The sequence below is a fragment of the Rousettus aegyptiacus genome, unplaced genomic scaffold, assembly GCF_014176215.1.
Source record: "Rousettus aegyptiacus isolate mRouAeg1 unplaced genomic scaffold, mRouAeg1.p scaffold_m13_p_1, whole genome shotgun sequence".
Classification (NCBI taxonomy): Eukaryota; Metazoa; Chordata; class Mammalia; order Chiroptera; family Pteropodidae; genus Rousettus; species Rousettus aegyptiacus.
In genome coordinates, this window is record NW_023416284.1 from 184,223,290 (window position 1) to 184,243,493 (window position 20,204).

At 59.7% G+C, this 20,204-nt stretch overlaps 1 protein-coding gene across 3 annotated transcripts; it reads right to left on the minus strand.

Moving 5' to 3' along the window:
- Window positions 1–867: 867 nt before the first annotated feature.
- On the minus strand, window positions 868–8,584 carry TBXT (T-box transcription factor T). 3 transcript variants are annotated; one of them, XM_036223546.1, is made up of 8 exons: window positions 8,379–8,584; window positions 7,698–7,962; window positions 6,858–6,992; window positions 5,958–6,019; window positions 5,776–5,837; window positions 3,921–4,097; window positions 2,868–2,997; window positions 868–1,147 (listed from the first exon to the last, which is right to left on the minus strand). In XM_036223546.1, exons 1-8 carry the CDS (start codon window positions 8,582–8,584, stop codon window positions 868–870), a joined length of 1,317 nt encoding a protein of 438 aa, XP_036079439.1. The 3 variants fall into 3 exon arrangements, with proteins under 3 accessions (XP_036079439.1, XP_036079434.1, XP_015983572.2); XM_036223541.1 differs by having other exon boundaries at window positions 3,921–4,094; window positions 5,767–5,837; XM_016128086.2 differs by lacking the exon at window positions 3,921–4,097.
- Window positions 8,585–20,204: the final 11,620 nt, after the last annotated feature.

Below are 20,204 nucleotides of genomic sequence, written 5' to 3' on the forward strand. Positions count from 1 at the left end.
CGTTCGCCCCGTCGTGACCCACAGGTCTTCCCTGATTCGGGGGTGGCCGTTTCGGCCTCTTGAAAACCGTTCAGCATCTTTTGCATTTTCGTAGTAATGAGTGTGAGTAAACATTTCTCCTCCAGTTCTGCAACTGGTGAGATGAAATATGGAGGCTCGCAGCAGACAGAAACGTTTCCCTGGGACGAGGTCTCCGCCACGAGCCGGAACGGCAGTGTGCCACCCAAAGAGGAGGGATTCGGAGAATCACTAGACCAGCCGCATCGTGTGTATTGCCTTTATTTTGCAGAAAATGCTTTCTGCTGATTGTCTTTGGCTACCGTGTCAAAAGGAAAAAACAGTTGTGGGTTTAACAATACAGGGGGCTGGCTACCTAAGCTCGAAACAGACTCGGCTGGCGGGCGGGGCGGGCCGATGTGCGTTTCAACTAAACCGCGTCTGGGGCTGGGACGCCGCGCGCTCCGCGGCTCGGCTCGGCGCCGGCCTGACGTCCGCCACACAGGGGCCTGGGCACTACTCGGAAGCGAGAAGGAAGGGAATTAACGGTGTGCTCTTCATCTCCCTCGGGTGGGGCTGGCGGGGCGGGCTAACTCTGACGCGCCGCCCGTGAGCCGTGGAGAAACGGACGCGGGGTCCCGGGCGCTGGCCGAGCGTCTTGCCGCGAAGCGCGGTGAGCGAGGCCCCGGCGCCGCTTCCGCACGTGGCTCCACCTGCGGCAGGTGGATGCCCCCGAGGGCGCTGCGGGGAAGGGGCGCCGGGGGGCGCCGGGGCCGCCGCACGACGCGTACCCCTCCTCTCGCGTGACAGCGGGGGCGGTTGGGCCGCCCCGTGCCCCGAGCGGACCCGCTGCCGGGGGCCCCCGCGGGTTCACATGGAAGGCGGCGGCACGGGCGTCCACGAGGCCATGAGGCGCGCCTGGGCCGAGGCGTCGTACTGGCTGTCGGGGACGTCTGTGGCCGCGGGCGCGCCGTCGTACAGCGGGGACCCCGACGCGGCGGCGGCGGCAGCCGAGGCCGGGTGCGCGAGCGGCGCGGGGTGCGCGGCGGCCCCCCGGAAGAACTGCGCCCCCAGGCCGCCGGGCAGGCCCGCAGGCGGGGCGCCCGGCGCGCCGGCGCCGTTGCTCACAGGCCACAGGCCGGGGTGCTGGCTGCAAGGAGGAAGCGAGAAGGCGTGAGAGTCAGGGGTATGCAGGGTGGACCCAACCCCCAAAACCCTATCCCGAGATCCGGGGAAAACGGCCTCTTGCGAGCGGGCAGCGTCCCCGCGTCGGCCACACCGAGGTGTGTCTGACATTGCTCCATCCGTCGACAGGAAGCGGATGGGCAGCCACCGAAGAGGCCGTTTGCATGTCCGCCGAGCGCTGGGGCTGGGCTCCTGCGGACCCCAGGCCCCCAGTGTCACGGTCATGCTCAGAAGCCACGCTTCCCCGGGCGGGCCGAACCCACCTTCCCAGGATGTGCCCGAGACACCTGCTGGCGTGGGCCCCCACCCCGCTGTGCGGGGTCTCCGGGGGCCTCACGCCCTCCCGGGCACCCCCATCCCGGCACCGTGGCCTGCACCTCGACCTGTGATATCTATGCATGTGTTGGCATCACGCGGGTAGAAAGCAAGGGACCCAGGACGTCCCCTGAGGGCAAGTCCTGGCTCGGCCCGTGACCACCTATGTCACTTAACACCACTTCCAGGGCTCTGTACCCAGTCTATGAAAGGAGCCGGAAACAGGTACGAAGCCCTCCAGTCTGAGAACGCAGATTTGAGCAGCACTGAACCGTGCTACAACTGTCGCGAGAAAATCGCTTTCCCTTGCGAGTCCATCTCTAAATGAATCAATGAGGCCTACGCTATTCTGTGCTATACTCTTTGTCCTGTATTCAGATGGATTTGAATGTGCAAACGAGCCTGGGTTAAGCAAGGTGATTGCTATCCCACTTTACAGGTTAAAAGAATGGTACTGAAAGCCTCAGGTGGGGTCCCCATCGCCAGGAGTTTGCAACCCACAGGTCGTCTGGCTCCTGTGTGGTTTCTCAGTGACCCCAGAGGCCTTGCAAGTTTGCCGGTTTGTGCATCATGTGCTTAATTTTTAAAGCAGACTACTAGGTTCTTATTATAAAGGAATCGTTTCCCAGACAAAAAGAATTAAGGTTTTCAACATCTTTTGATAGTCCGTGTACAATAAAGTGCACTGCTTCCGAGGCCGAGATAACCAGCTGGGCTACGGACTCGCTCTGCTGCGAGCCAGCAACTCGCTCAGCCCCGGAACACCCCCGAGCCCGTTTCCTCCCTGGAAAATGAGAATCAACTTCTAGCTTTTCATTATAAAAATCCTATGAAGAAATGTAATGCCTTTCCCTATCGACTTGATTTTTTAAGCCAATTTCCCTCTCCATAATTTTCAAGTTCATAATAGTCACCATTCTTTACAAGTCACCCAGCACATAAGTTAAGGACTTTGATTCTAAGCCCACAGAAAAGCCAATAAATTAATTTAATAGCTCCTGTCAAAAAAAAAAAAAAAAAAAACAAAACCTTCTGGAAACATTTCTCCAAAATTCACCCAACAACCCTACAAAGCCTGGCAGAGACCGGGCTTGTCCTCAAGTGTCTATTTCCTTGAGGAAATGAGGCTCAGAGTTTAAGAGACGTGTCCGTCACGTGAACTGGTAAACGGCAGCACCAGGACAAGGATGGGGGTCGCCCGCCCCAAGGGAGCCGCCGACCGGAGCGGCCACTCACCGGCGTGGGACCCAGGACCCCTGCACGTAGCCGGTCACGTGACAGACAAAAACCCAACCACCCAGGGGTAAAGGACAGCTGCTCACGGCCACGGCCGCCGGCGTCCCCTGCACCGCCTCCCAGCCCACCGTTACCTGGGGCCGGCGGGTGGACTGGCGCCGGCGCCCACGGGCAGCACGCCGGCGTGGGCAGGCATCCCGAGGCTGGACCAGTTGTCGTGGGGCTGGAGCATGGACAGACACGCGGGCGAGCTGTCGGGGTACGCTGCGGGAGGCGGGGAGCACCGTCAACAACAATGCCTCCCAAGAGCCACAAAACACGGCGAATGCCACGGCCACCCCACGGCGTGAGCGAAGGCGGCTACGGAGGCGGCGGGCCTCCCGCCCACCCGGTCCCCCGTCTGCAGAGGCCCCGTTTACTGCCTGGGAAGCCCCAGCGCTTCGTGCCACCAGATCGGCAGCCGCCCTGTGGTCCTGGAACCCCAACATCGGTCGCTGGGGACTTGTTACACTTAAAAGTAAAAATGTCTACCGCTGGAACCTGCCTTTTCCCAGAGGGCTTTCTTAAGACTTGAAAGGGCTTCGGGAACCGTTATTCCAGGCAAAACGTAAAATATGACCGTCTAGCCTCCAGCTGAAAGCGGCCCAGCTGCTTCCTTGCCAAATACGCCCCTTTCGCCTCAAATCAGCTCTGATTGCTTAATTGCTTTACGGGTTCATTAGCTTCTTCCTCCCTTTGGAGCCAGACAGAACTAAGTCTAGGCCCACACGGGGTCGCAGAGCCTCAGGCACGGGGACCTCGGGCTCTGGCCTGGAGTTCAGACCTCTGAGGCCCACGTCGGGGCCGCTGAGGGCCTGGGGAGTCCGTGGTGCTGGTGACAGTGAGGCCGCTGACCGGGCACAGTCCAGAACCACACTCGGGTCAGGCATGCCAGCGGCTCCTGTGCGGGGCCCCCCGACAGCCCTCTGGAGAGGTTCACGAAGTATCCGAACACAGGCCCCTGGAGAGGGCCCCCCGGTTCTGGGGTGTGTCAGCGTGCGCCTCCACCCGCCCCGGCCTGCTGCTGGCTCAGGTGTGGCTCAGAGAGGTCCTCCTCTCCTGCCCTCTGGACCCCTCAGATGCCTTTGCGAAAGTGGCTTCCGCCCCCCCGCCCCCCCGAGCCCTGTCTACCTCGACCCACGACTTACTTGGAGAACTGTTCCGATGCGCGTAGGGGCTGGGGTAGGGGGACGGACGGTGGCTCCTCAGGGCGGGGTACCTTTCACAGCCGTGCGTGGAGGGAAGCGGCAGGGGCCCCCCGAACTGAGGGTGGGGGGCGGCGGGTGCGCACAGGGCGCCGGCTCCGGGGATGAGCCACCCCCCTGCTGTGGGGGAAGAGAGCTGAGTGACTGCCTCTTCCTTACGGTGTCATGCAGAGGACGAGAGGCCTGAGGCCAGGGGCCCAGGGGGCCGGGGTCCCTGATGGAGTGGGGTTCACAGTGTCAACACTGAGCGTCCAGCCCTAGTCTTAAGGCGCCGTGATTCCAGCCGTACACTGGGCGCTGCAGGTCGACCAGGTCCCCAAACTCACGGAGCAGCTGAGGAGACCTGGGAGACCCCAGCCTCTGCCGGCCCCGCTCCCCCGCCTCCAGCCATTCCTGTCCGGACCCCCGCAGCACCCCAGACCTCTCCCCGCCTCCGTGGGATTTTTCTTACTGGGTTTTCCGTCCCCTCGGGCCAATCGCCCTTCAGGTCCTAACTGCAGAGCGTGAATAACATGTAAAAACAGACAACATTCACAGCGAGACCCCCTCGACACACAGGGCCGGCCACACGGGTCACCGTGTCCTTCTGTCCTCCCCGCCACCCGCGGAGTCACGCGGAGGCGCTGCGGGCCTCGCGGGGCCACCGTCTCGTGCTCACTTTCCCTCTGCCACGCATCCATCGGGAAGCCCGCCAACGCCGTCCCCCAAAACTCCATTTTCTTCCCCATTCTCTTGTTTCATTTCTTTTGCTTTTGATTCAGAAAAGGTGCTCCTAGGGGCGCAGCTAGCCTGGCCCCAATTCCCAAACTGCACACGGCTCTTCAGACCACCCCGGAGCGAGGAAGGTCCGCATGTGCCCACCAGGCACAGGCCCCATCCCCTGCCAGACGTGAGGCCACGAGCCGCTCGGGAGAGCTGAAGGATAAATTCGGCTAGAAAATAATTTAAAAAGAAAGAAAGAAAGAAAGAAAGAAAGAAAGAAGGAAGGAAGGAAGGAAGGAAGGAAGGAAAGAAAAGAAAAAGAAAGAAAGAAAGAAAGAAAGAAAGAAAGAAAGAAAGAAAGAAAGAAAGAAAGAAAGAAAGAAAGAAAGAAAGAAAGAAACCAGCACAGAACACGACGGAGGAGTGTGCCATGCTGGCTCATCCGGCAAACACGAACTCTTCTGTCCCAACAGTGCCCGTTTCTTAAACTCTCCGAGTCCCCTCCCTGTGAGAAGAGAGCCGGACAAAGCCTCTCCTCCCGCCGGACCCCTCCATCTCCACCTGCTCCCCTCTGCTCTGGCTCACGGCCCCCGAGGCCGACTTCGCGGGCCCCGCGAGCCACCGTTCGGTTTCCACACAAACCAGCGTGCGTGAGAACTGAAGCCGCTCAGAAGCGTTGCCCCAAAGGCGGCCCTTCAGGTTTCAATAGGGGACAGAAACTGAGGCCACCACGAAAGGACAAAGGGACATAAAGAGCTGGGTCCTCCTCTGCCCCAGCGCAGCAGGGTCTGGACCACCCACCGAGGTCTCAAGGACCCGCCCCCCCACCGTGGCTGGGGCTGCTCTGAAGCAAAACCGAAGAGCCCAGGTAAACCATGCCCAGACGTCTGTCACAGGTGCTGCCAGCTGGGCGAGCAGCCACGGGCCCCCGACGGAGCAGAGGGTGACGGCTTTCAGGGCCACGGGGCCCTGAGCCTTGCACAGCGAAAGGGCGAGTCCGTCTCCAGCTGCACCCAGACGCCCAAGTCTGCTGCGTCTCCGACCCGGCAGTCTGACGCTAGACAAGGGACACCGGGCAGAGAGCGACAAACCGTACGTTGGGAGCACCCGGACTGCCGGCCGTCTCCAGGCTCCTCCGCCCAATCTTTGTGATCGCTTCTGTGGAGAAAAGTGCACTGAATTGTCAAAGAGAAGAATATCCAAAAAATAGTACGTGCAGCAAGAGTTCATCTTTCCGCATACTTCTTTGCCCACAGGGGATAGTTAGAATTCTCTCACCTTTCCTTGGCATCGAGGAAAGCTTTTGCAAACGGGTTGTATTTAATTTTAAGAGCTGTGATCTGAAAAACAAGAAATCACATTTACTAGCATATTGCTCAAGGGCAGAAGATTTCATACAGAAATTGGGAAGCACTTGTACCCCTTTAAATGTTCAAGTAGAATCAGACTTCTTTCCAGGTATCTTTTTCTATTTGGATTTTGAAGCGGCTGAGGAATTACAGGATTTCATTAAAAAAGAATAGCACATTTATGAAAAGTTCTTAAATGCCGATTTTCTAAGTGGAATCCACAAGACATGGAACCTCGTGCGGACACTGTTCTGTGTGTACGAAGGGCTCAGGCACGTCCTGGGGCTGCCGGGGACTTGGCGACTTGCTAGTTCCCGGCGGTCACCAGCACTGACTAGCTGACCAGCTAATCGCGCAACACCTGTGCTCTCGGGTCAGACTTGACCCGCGGGTTAACCGGCGGGTTAACCGGTGCTAAACAGCGTTGTGTTTCCAGGTGATAACCCACACGGCACAGGTGGAAGGTGACCCGCCCGCCGTCGGGAAGATTTCCAAAATTAGAAGATGTCCCTCTCTGACTCGTGGTGTTCTCCAGAAATTCTCAGTTCTCTACCTAAATAGGTTACTCATCTTTTCATTTTGAGCATTAATCAGATGCTTCTAGTTTTAGAACCTTTTACAGAGAATTAAAGGGGAGTGGAAAATGCTCACGTGAGGACTCAAGTTCAAGTTTTCTCCCCTCCATCCCAATGTTATAGTTCTGGTAAGTTATTTGCAAAGGCATTAATTTTCAGTCTGAAGTACACTAATCAATCACACACGCTGTCCCCAAGGGCAGGAAGCTCCCAGGAGACAGCGTGCTAACAAGGCCCCCTCTGCACCCCCTCACCTCCTCGTTCTGATAAGCAGTCACAGCGATGAACTGGGTCTCCAGGAAGCAGTGGCTGGTGATCATACGCTGGGGACCCCCAACCCTCACTATGTGGATCCGAGGCTCATACTTATGTAAGGAGTTGAGCATGATCTGGGGAGACAGGAGTATAGTGGGGGTGCCGACCAAAGTCCTTGAGATCACAGAACAACCATTTGCCCCCCTGTCAGGGGGAAAATACACCCAAGATACGCAAAACCTTGCGGCTCCCAGAAACTCCCTCTCCTGCTGAAGTGGGAGGAAGCCCCAGCCCGCGCTGCTCCCCACGACCACCCCAAACCCCCACCTGGGAGAACGAAGTCCTAAGGCTTCTGGCTGCCGAGGCCCCTAAACGCTGGGCTGTTGGGGTCGCCCAGGAACAAGCCCTGGGGAACGGTTCTTTAGGAAAGAACAGATTTACTAGTTTGTTCAGGATGCGCCCCCAAAATACTGTGGCACTTATTTAGCTCTAAAGTGACCGTCTACCATCAAGGGTGATTATCTTCAATACCCCTGGGAAAGGCGAGTGCTAAAACGCGCAAGTTCCCGGAAGCGTGAGACCTGCAGGAGTCTTCGGGGTGAGACTGCGCCGCCTCCGCGCCCCCCAGGTTGCGCCCCCTCGGGGCTCCCCAGGTTGCGCGCATCCCCCAGCCTGCGCTGTGACCGGCATCGGTCTGCTATAAACAACACTGGATGAAGCTTAAACGAAGAAGGCTGAGAAAGCCTCTCCTGAAGTCACCTCCCGCGCCAGCGGCGTCCCTTGCAAGCCTCCGCCAGGCAGAAGGTGCAGCCCGTGGCTCCATTCGCGCCGCCGCCTACCTGGCCCCCTCCGTTGAGCTTGTTGGTGAGCTTGACTTTGCTGAAGGAGACCGGCGCCTTCATCCAGTGGGCGCCGAAGTTGGGCGAGTCGGGGTGGATGTAGACGCAGCTGGGCGCCTGCGGCTCGGGCTTGCCGCCCGGCACCCACTCCCCGTTCACGAACTTCCAGCGGTGGTTGTCGGCCGCCACGAAGTCCAGCAGGAAGGAGTACATGGCGTTGGGGTCCAGTCCGGACACGTTCACCTTCAGCACGGGGAACATCCTCCTGCAAAGCAAGGGGAAGCAGGAGGACCCCGATCCCACCCCTTAGACGGAAGGCAGAAAGCTGAAGACAGGCAGGTGTCATTTCGCGGCAAAGAGGAGCCCCCTTGGGAGTTTACAATGGGGACTCCCAAGCCGCCCCCTTTCAGAACCCCCCCAGATCCCCAGGCGTCCTCTGCCCTCTCCACGGCCTCGGAGGCAGGGGCGGGGAGGTCCCGAGCCAAGTCGAACCAGGGAACCGGGCAGCTCGGGGGGTCCGGGGGACGCCCGCGAGGAGCGCTCCTCCCCAACCTTCCGTGAATAAAGACCCAGAAGGGTGACGCTGAGGGACCCAAGTGGAAATGAGCAAAAAGACCTCGGCCAGGAAGGTTGGTAAGGAGCTGCCCCGGGCGCGGCCGCGCGAGCGCAGGGCGCACCCACCTGCCGTTCTTGGTCACGATCATCTCGTTGGTGAGCTCCTTGAAGCGCAGCCACAGCTCGCGCTCCTCCAGGCCCACGCGCAGCTCGCGCTCCGTGGGGTCGCCCTTCTCGCTGCCCGCCTGCAGCTCGCTCTCCACGGCGCTCAGCAGGTGGTCCACGCGGCACTGCAGGCTCTTCCCGGCGCTCTCGGTGCCCGGGGAGCTCATCCTCCCGCCCGCCCCTCCCCACCGCCCCCCAAGCCCCGACTGGCTACCCAAAAGCCACCTTCGCCGCAGTCGGCGGCCGCTCGGGCCAACACCCGCGACCGCGCCCAGGTCCCGGCCCAGGCCCGGGAGGAAGGCGAGGACGGAGCTCCGGGGAGGAGGGGGCGGGGAGAGGGGTGGGGGGAGGTTATTCCACTTGAACTCCCGTAAGGCGCGACTAGAGTAGGTCTCTGGGGAAAGAAAATCGGTCCCCACTCCATAAATAGAGCCGCGCCGGCCGCGGAGGGGGGCGCGGCGGATTGGGCCGCGCGCCCTTTGAAGTGCGGGGGCCGCTGCCCATTGGCGGCGCGCGGCCATATCAGACCCCGGGGACGGGCTGCGGGCCGGGGGCCAACAATGGGCTCCCGCGCTCCTGTTTCATGTAAATCGGAGGTCCGCCCTGCGCGCCCGGCCCAGCCCCTACACCCCCGCCCTCCCCCAAATGTTTGCACCTCCATCAAAGCGGCGGGGCGGACCCTGTCGTCCCGGAGGCGGTCGGGGGAGGTGGGAGGAGCCGGGCGCCGGAGCTCGCCCCGGCCCGCACGACTCCGCGGGGTTGCGGGGCCGCCCACGACGCTCCCCAACTCCCTCCTCGCTCTGCAAGCGCACCCCGACCCCGCAGGTGTGCATGGCCTCCGACCCCCGCGCGCGAGCAGCGCGCACCGCCCCGCGTACGGGAGCCCCGCGTGCGGCGCCCGCGTCGTGCCGGCCTCGCTCCTCCGAAGACGCAGCCCTGCCCGGGACAGTGTCCGGCCCCGACACGCCCCTCGCCCGGCGGCACTTCCGGTGACTCCACGGACACCCGCGCCCGCGGATCAGCCCACCCGGCACCCCGGGCCCCGTGGCCCTCACCTCGGAAGGGGAAGCCCCGCGCTCCGGGTGCGCCCGTGGGTCGGGCCCGCGCCCAGAGAAGAGAAACGGACGGAAATCAACAAAACGACCCCGTCGGGAAGCTTTTCGCTCCCCTTATAAAACGCAGGACTTCGCCGACGCATTCTGCGCGTGCATGGCGTGGGACCCCGCGGTTTTCTTAGCTTCTGTTGTCTGGGCTTTGTTTTTGCAGAAGGTGAGAGGGGGCGGGTCCGGCTGTCCCGGGCCAGCGGGGTTCGGGGCGCGTCTCCTCACCCCGCGCGGCCGCAGCGCGGGGCCGGGAGGGGAGCGGCCGGTTTATTGCCTTTTGGTGAAGACCCTTCGCGAGGAGCGAGAAGGAAAGGTGACAATGAGCAGGAAATAGTTCAATAGGGTCCTTTAAACAATAACATTCCTCCCGAGCCGGGAGCCCGGGAAGGGGAAGGAGGCAGCGGCGCGGCCCGGGGCGCTGGTGTGCGCCCCCGAGCCAGGCGCCCTCCGCTCCGACCCTAACGCTGCGGCCGCCCCTTTCGCCCTTTCTTCGCGCTCCCCGCACCCCCAGGCCTCTGGGGAAAGCTAATGCGTCGGGTGGGGCACCCCATTCAGAACAGCCCTGCGCTCCAGAAAGAGGCTCTCCGGGCAGGACCTGCGCCCGGCGTCATCCCTCCCCTGCCCGGCGCCCGCGGGCGCGCTTGGGGCCGGGAATTGCCGGGCAGCTGCTGGAGGGGTCGGGGCGCGGGCGCGGGGGGCCGCTCGTGTCTCCACGCCCGGACCCAGCCCGCGGAGGGCTGAGCGCGCTCGGGGGGCGCTTTTTCACCCCTCTGCAAATGCGCGCCGAGGGGCCGGCAAGCCGCGCGCACCTCCGTACGGCTGCGTTTCTCAGTTTCTTTTGTCGTCAAGGATGCAAGGAAGTGCCGTGGGGGGGGGGGGAGCGGCCCGAGGGGGGACGTTTCCTAATGCAGAGAGGTCCCGAGTGACCTCATTTGTTCCCGGCTCGCGGAGCGCGCCCTCCTGAGCCGCCTCCCACCCGGGGCTTCGGGCTGTGGGTTTTGAGGGTTGTACGTGCGTCTCTCCTGAGGGGATATAAACGTCCGAAGTGCCATCTCTGCGGCAGAAGACCACCCGAGCCTCCGCACTTAGAACAAAGGGGAAGGCGGGGGGGGGGGGTAGAGGAAGGGCGGGTCCCAGGGGACCGAGCATCTTCACACCCCGGGTGGAGCGAAGCTTCCACGCTCCTAGACCCCTGCGGCCGCGCCCTGGGGCGCTGACCGCTTCTGGGTGGATGAACCCTGAGCCCATTCCGCTGGGGGAGGGGCGGTGCCCCAGATCCCTCGGCACCTGCGCTTCCGCCCTGCCTGTCTCCACGAACAGGGTGGGGCACAGCGCCATTGTACAAAACCCCTCAGAGAAGAACGTTACGTTTGCAAAACGCGCGGTGACAGCGGCGCGCGACGCCCGGCTGCGCGCGACGCCCGGCTCGGCCGCCCGGAGGGTCCGCGAGCCCCAGGCGGACGTCACGCCGCCGCTGGGGCGCCGGCGACTGCAGAGCGGCGCGGCCTCACCACCGCACTCCTGTTTTTGCTCCCCTTTCTGTGTCTGATTTTCTGGATCTTTGTCCCTTGGTTCTCAGGATACGCGTCTGTGCGCTCGAGGCTTTTCAGGGAAGGCCGCCGTGCATGACAGTTTACAGCCAAAAACTGCCTCCGGCCCAGCTGTAAAGGGTCCCCAGTTAATCACGACGGATATGCTTCCTTGGGGGGAGGGGCGGGGGTCCGAGGGCTTCCAGCTGTTTCTCTCCCAAGGTCCCTGTCTCCTTGGGAAGCCCAGCCATTCAGGGAAAACAAGAAAGAGGCCTCATGGGTGGGCCCCTGGATGAGACTGGTCTCCCCCAGACAACTCAGGGAACACTATAAGAAAACGCATGCACCCCACCGGACCCCCCAGACCAGTTTCCTGGGCCCAACCCCTTCTCAGGCAACGAAACCATTTGCCTCTCAGGAGCAGGTATCGGGGTGCCACCCAGGCTCAAGGCCAGTGGGGCGGGGGACAGCTCTGCGGGACGCTCATCCCGCACTCCGCCTGCTTTCCTTCCAGGAGAAAAATAAATTCATTTTCCGACCATATCATCCGTGCTCACCGTGGAACGTCACATGCAGGTGCAAACCTCGCACACTGATCGCGGCTCACACGTCGGTGGGCTTCCCTCCCCCCCCCCCCCCCGTCGTCCGGCTCTGCCGGGCTCCTTCTCCCTGGGTGGCTAAGCAGACTCAACCACGGCACGCGCAAGCCCTGCATTTAAGACGTGTAAGGGTCCTTCGGAGCAAACCGTTTCTCTCACCAGTGGGTTTCCCCCGGAAGGAAACCCAGCGACGTCCACGATGACTTTTAAAGTTGCACAAGGTAATTCTTTAGGTAACACAGCATTGCAAACCTTTCAAGGCCATCGGGTCGTTTGGGACATCTCTGGATTGTGGAGAAGAACAAAGACTTGGTTTTTTATGTCTGTTTCTCAGGAGGGCGGCCCCGTCTGTACGTGGCCGACGCATCGTGGCAGCTCCAGGAAGGGGCCATCGCTTCCAGCGTGGGACCAGTCTCCCCACGGGGCAGGGGAGGGCGTGGCCTCTGTGCCGGGGATGACTATCAGCCAAAGACACTAGGAAGCACTTCCAGACCCGGGCTGCCGGCTTCGTCACACGTGACAGTGTGTGGCTTCGTGATGGGAGTTCGCACATGGAAAACAAATAAGTGTGGCGAAGGCTGACCGCTGGGGACTGTGACACTTCTCCCGGAAACACCAGGCCCTTTGGAGTCCAGGGCTGCAGAGGAGAAGCCCGTGGGCCGCTGGCCGCTGGCCGCCTGTGCGGCGGGCGGCCTGTGTTTTCTGTCCGGACGCTTGGCCGTGCGTGGGTTTCTTCGTGTTGCGTGTGGTGGCGTCTCTTTGTCCTGATTGCACTTGGGCTGTGGGGAGGGCCTCCGACAGTCCCCTCCCTCGTGACGCGTGCGTGGTAACTGTCAGCTGTCCTGTGTCCCTCGGGGGCGACATTCCTTCCAGATCTGCTCACCCTGACGGTTTTCAGCGGCCCCCCAACCTTCTCCCACTGTTTTATCTCTTAAACTTCTCTGCATGTAGTAAGTGGCTTTGAGGGAGTTGTTTCCACACCGCTCTGTCGTGTCACCTGGGTGTCACTTGGGGTTGTTGCGTCCCCAGCTCTGGTGTTCTGACGACTCTGTTTCCTCCGCGTCCCCTGGGGGCCCGTCCCGGTGCCTCTGTGGCTGTCTTCAGCTCCTTAAGGCTCCGTTCCTGCCTCTCAGGGGCCGCGTCTTTCTGCATCTTGCTGAGAAGGCCAAACAGTTTTCTGAACTTACCTTCTGGTTCCTGTGGCTCTTCATCTCCCGAGACTGTGTTTCCTCTGAGTCGTATAAATAACTCCTCACCCTTATCCCTAATTGCTCGGTCCACATTATTGTCCCTCCCACCCACCCCTGCGAGTGGGCGCCCTCTCACATGGCTCGGGGACACCCCCGAGGCCTGGGGCCTGCATCCCTGCGAAACCAGCCCCCCCTTCCCGCTCATGGTGGGGACTCAGCAGGTCCCTGCTGAGTGACTAGGTTGGCAAAACAGGAACGCAGCTCGCCGGGGCATCGCAGAAGGGGCAGAGCTGGCGCGGCCTTCCTCCAGCCCCGCCTGCGCGGCCCCAGATCGTCCACAGTCGCAGAAGGGGCCCTGCGGCAGCTGTGTGTGGACTAAGACCCGAGGCACTGAGTGTGCCCTGCCGAGGGGGGACAGGGGGCGGGGGTGCCGTTCCAGGCGAGGAAGCGCCTCTGGGGACTGTGTTTGGGTGTGGGACCCCCATGACGTCTGCATGGCCGCTGAACCTCTCCTTTCTCCTTCCTCTGTACCTGCGCCCGGGTCGTGGGAAAGATGGAGTCTCAACGCAGCTCTCCCGTGGGAGGCTGGAGGTGGGTGCAGGCAGAGGCGCGTTTGCTCGTGCTTACGCTGGGCCAGCCCTCACGCCCAGGGTGGCCGTTCAGCAGGAAGGGTGGGCGTCGATCTCAAACCATGACAGGCTGTGACTGTCACAAACGGGACCAATGCCTCCAGCTGACAGCACAGGGACTCAGGAAGCTGACACGTGCCCGGGAGAAGCAGAGCTGGCTCGAGGCTGCGGGGCAAAGGGCAGGTTGCGGGGTGTCAGGCCCGGGAGCAGGAGGCGGGCAGCTCCTTCTGTGGAAGAGCCAATGAAGTCCGGTGTGGCTGGCCCAGAACGCGAGGAACGGTGAGTCCCTGGAGAAGGGGGCAGAGTGTGGCTTCCCTGCGCCTAGCTCTGCAGCTAAGACAGGAGCAACTGGGAGGGGGTCGGCTTCTACCCACAGCGGAGACTCGAAAGGTGCCGTCGCCCCTTAATAAGCATACGCGGGTGCTGGGGCATCGGGAAATGCTAGGTGAGACAGGCATGCCAAGTGTGCGCTGTGGCGGGGGGCGGGGAGGCCATCGAACAGGCAGGTGCGGGGCGCGGAGCAGGCTGCAGGCTTCCGAAAGGGTTGGGAGTCGGCACCTTCAAGGACAGAGAGGAGGAGCTCCAGAGAAGTCTGCGATTTGCCTCAGAGACTAGCTGAGCCCTTTTAGGGGCTTCCTGCAGAAACTCCCATGCAGACAAAGACGGAAGGAACAGAGGAGAATAAGAACACGCTTGAATTGTGAGAATCTTTGCAGAGGGGCGAGCTGGGGGGCAGGGAAAGAAGGGGAGGCGAGGCAGAGCCAGGAGGGTGACAGGGAGACCCGGAGAGTGACAGACAGGTGCCTGGGGCAGGGCCGCCTCCGACTTTGTGGATCTGTTGGAAAGACGGGGGAGGAGCTAAGGTACCTCCCGCACATCAAGCTCCAGACTGATAGTAAAAATGGGACAAAGGCCAGGGCTTAGCACATCGGTGAGAAAAGATTCCGCATGGCAGGTTCCCACCTGGGACTCCTCCAGCTGGAAAGACCCCCCACCCCAGCGGGGCGGCCAGGGGAAAGCCCTTTTGGAAGTGAGGGTCAGCCCGTTCCTCCGCGGGGCTCACGCGGTTTCCCGGCTGCGCACAGCCCGTCCCACCCAGGACACAGGAAGGGGCCGGGCCCACGGGGGCCGTTCGTTCGTTAAACGCGGGGGCGGCTCCTGCCTCGTTAAACGCGGGGGCGGCGCCTGCCTCATCTATCCCGCGACACCGGACGGCCGGCAGCCCGCACGGCGTGACATCCTCTCGTATTCAGGGACGAAGGGGGCGGCGACTGGGTTTCCGATTCGCCTCGTCTTGCACCCCTCTGTCTCCTTTAGACAAGGGGACGGTATGGCAGAGCGGAAGTAAACGCACTTCCCTGCCCCCCACCCGCATTCATGTGGCTTCACGCAAAGAATCTGGTGCACGGGGAGGGGAAACTGGCCAGCTTGAATACTCCTGAAATCTGGAAAAGACTTTCGTGACGCAAAGGACGACGAGAACGGGAGCGGCAGAGGACGGTCCTATCCCTCAAACGCCTCGCGACTCCATCCGGGCGGCTGACCGTGGACCGGGGCGACAGCCGGGGGCGCTCACGCCTGGGTCCCTGGTCCTCAGCACGCTCCAGGGCCCCTGGGGACGCCCGCGTTAGTACGCACCCCCTTCGTGGTCTTTCACGGCAAAGTACAACGCAGATCAGGGAGGAGAGGGAGTTCCCGCGGGGACGCGGGGGTGTGGGGCCAGCGCTCCAAGTCACGCTGCCGGCCCGCTGACCCGTTTGTGAGCCTCGACTTGTCTAAGCGTCAACTGTCATCCTTAGCGGCGGAAGCCACGCTTCCAGAGACCGTCCTGACCGCCGCTGCCTCACTGCAGTGCCGGAGGGGTCAACGAGATTAGCGTCACCGGCAGAAGAACTCGGGAGGTTCTCGCCACCGTCTGCCCAAGCGTCCGCTGGGGGTTGAATGCAGGGTATGCGGCTCATATACCTCTCAGGTTTGGGGGTAAGTACCTTGAGTTGAAATTCTAAGACCTGATTCTAACTTAAAGATGTGGCAGTTTTTGTTTGTTTTTACAGCAGGAAACAATGAGAAGCATTGTTCTTGGCTTGGCTAGCGCAGTGGTCCCTGACCTTTGGGGCCCCAGGGACCGGCGCTCCCATGAGCCTCTAGCGCCCCGCGATCCGAGGCGGGGCTCAGGCAGTGATGCCGGCGCTGAGGGCAGACACAGGCGACGCTTTGTCGGCTGGCCTCCTGCTGTGCGGCCCGGTTGCCACCAGGCAAGGGACCAGTTCTGGCCGCAGCCTGGGGGCTGGGGACCCCCGGAAAGGTTCAAGGTCAGAGGCCGGGCGTGCACAGGCCTTACAGCGAGATCCTTGCTCATGGTCAGCCCGTTTCCCTCCCGTTTATGACATGGGGATACCGGTCCCTGCGCTGGTCAGCGAGGGCTAAGGAGCTGTGAGTCAACACTGTTTTCTTATGCACTGAAGCGGGAAGGGTCCCCTAACACCGAGGGGTCCCCCGAAAACGTGCCCGGCATGGAGCCACAACTTGCTGCTCGAGGGTCTTGAAAAGAAGCGCTCGCTGCAATCGCAGGCCTGCGAGGCACTGAGACCCTGCGTGTCGCAACGTGCCCAGCAGCACCGTCATGGACAGTGTGCTCTGGGACGTGCCCTCTACTTGGAAAAGCTGTGACGAGTACACTGAACGACTGATCGCTTGGCTATTGGCCATAATCCTTGGCTTCGAAAACTAGACCCAAGCCAGAAAGTTCCTTATACCTGTGCGTCTGCCCGATCCGTTTGATCCCGCTGGGCACCTTGCCTGTCCTGAACCCGGCAGTCAGGAGAGCGTGTCCGTCTGGCCCCGCCCCGGCCGCGGGGGCTGGAAGGCAGGGCTATGGGAAGGAAGGGGGAGGCAGTAGCACCCCGACGCTGGCCCACGGCCAGGAGAGCTGTGCAGGAGCCACAGGGCGGCGGGGCTCATGGCCCAAGTGAAGACGCTGAGATCGCGAGGTTCGTGACTCCGTTAGAAACTCCAGAGGAGGCAAAGGAAAGGAAACGGGGCGCCTCGCGTGGTCACCTCACCGGGGTGGAAGGACCTCGCCGCCTGAATCCAGGTCCCCGGTGTCCACCGTCGGGCTCCCTGCCGCCTCACAGCCCCGCGAGCGTGCGGAGATGGGGCCACGCTGAGGCTGAGCGGATGGGCTCAGCGACGCGCGGAGAACGACTCCCGGAACCAGCCCCGCGGCAGAGACACGCGGAGTCCCGGCCCCGCCGTCCCCGACCCCGTTCTCTGCCCCTCCAGGCAACGCCGCCGCGAACCCCTACGCCGGAACATTCTACCCGTACGAGAAGCACCGCAGCGCCCGTCCCTCAATGACACGACTGGTTTCGGTTACCGCAAACCGCAATACCACGTAACACCAAAAACAACAGGAATTCCTTAGTGTCATCAGAAGTCCGGTCACCGTCCCCAGCCCCGTTAGTCTCACAAAGCCGCGAGGACGTTCGGGCACATCTCTTTTGATCCCCACGTGTGAGAGTTCGGGGTGGGGTCTTCCTGGGTAATTTCTGGCTCATTTCCACCTCGGTGCCTCCAGAATGTGCTGGATTATTTCCCAAGGCGGTCGCACCGGGTTTACCGGCCGCCGCAGGGAGTGAGCTCCCCTGGCTCTGCATCCTGGCCGGCCCCGACAGCATCAGGCTGACGGGTATGAAGAAGAACGTCATGGCTTTAAATGGCATTTTCACAATTACTAAGGATCTCAAGTGTCCCGCTGAATCTATTTACTTGTTTGTTTGTTTGTTTGTCTAAATTAGTTTTGAGTATACAGTACATTGGTTAGACATCTATATAGCTCATAAAATGGTCCCCCCAATTGCTCCCTCCCTCCCCTGACCCTCCGCCCCTGACCCTCTGCCTCGCCATCATGTTAATGCTGACTGCGGTCCCTCTGCCGTCTTCCCCATCCCCGAGACCATCCATCAGCTACTAAGTTGTACTTCTTTAACCCTGCACCCCATCCTCCCAGCCCCTCCCCTCTGTTTGTCACCAAATTGTCCACTGTATTTGTGACTCTGTTTTTGTTCCTTAGATTCTGCATATCAGTGAAATCACATGGTATTTATCATTCTCTGTCTGACTTAATTCACTCAGCACACAATAACCTCTAGGTCTATCCATGTCATTGCAAATGGTAAAATTTCATTTTTTTTAGTAACTGAGTAATAGTTCATTGTATATATGAACCATAATTTCTTTCTCCAGTCGTCTGTCGATGGGCATTTAGGTTGCTTCCATATCTTGGCTATTGTAAATTGTGCTGCCATGAATGACTCTTTTTTTTCTTTTTTCATTCAATTACAGGAGTTCTTTTTTTAAATACTCATACTAATCATTGGTCGATTTTATAAATAGCAAAACATGTGACCAGGCTTTTCACGTCTTCGATGATGTTCCTTTGGGAACAGAAATCCTCAGCTTTAATATGGTCGGACGTATTACGGGTCTCCGCTCTGTCGCGTGCTCTGTGAGCCTTTCAGAGGATGATTCCTTCGCCCATGGAAGACAGCCTCCTGCACCCTTGACTTTGTACAGTTACGCCTTTTCGCGTTTAGGATTTTAATCCACGCAGAATAATTGACTTCCATGCATCAGAAGAGATAGAGATGCTGTCTTGATGCGGAAAACCGACTGTGTGAGCACCGTTTACCAATGCTCCAGGGTCTTGCCGAAGATCAGCAGGGAATCTGCTCGCTGTGCGCGGCGTCCGCGCTGCACCTGATCCTGGGCTCCCCACCCAAACGCGCTGGTCTTTTATCCACCCCCGAACCAATGGGACCCCACTGGATGGTTTAGAGCTTTAAATCAGGGCCCGCGGCCGGGTCAGGCAGGCGCCTACCCCTCGCCGTTTGCTGCTCCCAGTGTGTCTTGCCTGTCACAGAAAAACTGAAGAATTAACTCGTCAAGTTCCATGAAAAATCACCGAGACGGAATTAACTCTAAAGGTCGGCTTAGGGGGAACCGACGCCTTTTACGTGTGGCATCTCCGTCCACGGCACGATGCCATCCTTTGTTTAGGCATTTTTTACTGTCTCTGGAGCATGTTCAATAATTTTTTTTTTTCATCGAGAGCTTACACATCTTTTTCCAAACTTAATCCTAGATAATTAATTTTTATTGCTGTAATAAATGGAATCTTTTAAAAATTATTTTACAAAATTATAAAACTTGTTGTTTTTGTGGAAACACTTTCGCCTCATTGTAAAATCTCACCGCAAAGCAAATACCTAGTAGCCAGTCCTCTGGCCGAGGCCCCGGGGCTCCCATGCCCATCCCCAGCCCCTCCCTCCTGGAATGGAGAAAAGGGGAAAATCGTTGACATAAACTGTGAAGGCAGGGGGCGATGGGGACATGCCAGCCACTTCCTCGTAGAACTCTAATTCTTGGCCATTTGCTAAGAAACAATTCATTCCCCTCCTCCTGCCATTATTCCGGGAGTCTGGTCTTTTCCGGCCACTGACCTGTCTAACTCTCCAGCCCCGAAACCCCTGTGCCCGTCTCCCCCATGCCCCTGGCCGCTCTGACCCAGACACCGTAAGCTCGGTGTCCTGCGTGGAGCACAACCTCCCCTCCTCCGGCTTCTGCTCTCACCCGACTCTGGTTTTCTTTGATCTGGAGAACTACAGCCTCTTAACTCCAGCTCAGGAAAGACGGGGAGCCACGTCCCACAAGGCTCATCTACGCTGCGGGTGCCCCGGGAGGAGCTGGTGCACCCCGCCCATGTCCTACAGGCTGACCCTGAAGAGACGAGACCTCTTAAAAAATGTTTAAGTTATTTTTTTGGTGTTACTACCAATGGTGTTAATACCAATGTGTTTTTCCTGCAAATATAAGTCTTTTTTCACTTTATTGGACTTCATAAAGTATTATCCTTTTTTTTTTTTTTTGGATTCCAGACCTCCTTAAATACCTAATTTTTAAAACACGCTATGAATCCTCTCTCACAGGAAACTGTACGCACATATAGTATACAATGGCTCGTGCGGGGTTTACACCCCCTGGAGCTGGTGAGTCCTCAGCGTCTCTGTCTGCTACAGGTTTGCCAGTGCCGTTCCCCATCGGAGGCTCTTGAACTTGTGAAGTTTTCACTGCGAGTCCATCCGCACTTACCAACATCCCTACCTCCTTTCCCAATCAGGTGAATCCCTTGTGGAAACGCTCTTCAGAATTTTGGAAACAAGGGAAAGAAATTTTAGATTAGCGTTTCACATTCACTAGTCCTGCTTTGGAGAATGTTTTGAGAGCTAAAGATATGGGCTAAATAAAACAGCGTTTGCTTCTAACAAAACATACGAAACTAATTATCAGAGAAATGAAAACAAATCACTGTAACAAGAGTGTGTGTGTGTGTGTGTGTGTGTGTGTCTGTGCATGCACACGCATGCCTGTGTGTACGCGTGGGGAAAAATAATCTTTACTGCAATCCGCATGAAAATCTAAGCAATCGAATGACTCACGAGTGCCCATCTGCCATATGCGTTGTCCCGAAGTGAATATAAAACATCCATAATCCAGTAGAATCTAAGGATTAACCCCCCCCCCCCCAGGAAACGCGGATTAGAGGACAACCGGTCCTGCCTTCAGTTCCGGGTCCCCAGAGGAACGGCATTCGTGGCATTTTTTGGAGGGCAGAAGGCGGGGTGCACCTGCTCCAGCTCTTTCCCGGGGCCAGCAGCAGCAGCGGTTGGGGGCGGGCC

Bases quoted from the DNA above. Each gene is read 5' to 3' on its own strand.
- TBXT (XM_036223541.1), bottom strand. From the start codon at position 8,584: ATGAGCTCCCCGGGCACCGAGAGCGCCGGGAAGAGCCTGCAGTGCCGC. The intron at 6,993-7,697 runs GTAGGCGGCGGC...CTGTCTCCCCAG, and splicing joins AGCTCAACGGAGGGGGCCAG to ATCATGCTCAACTCCTTACA. The intron at 5,838-5,957 runs GTGAGAGAATTC...TTTTCTCCACAG, and splicing joins TTCCTCGATGCCAAGGAAAG to AAGCGATCACAAAGATTGGG.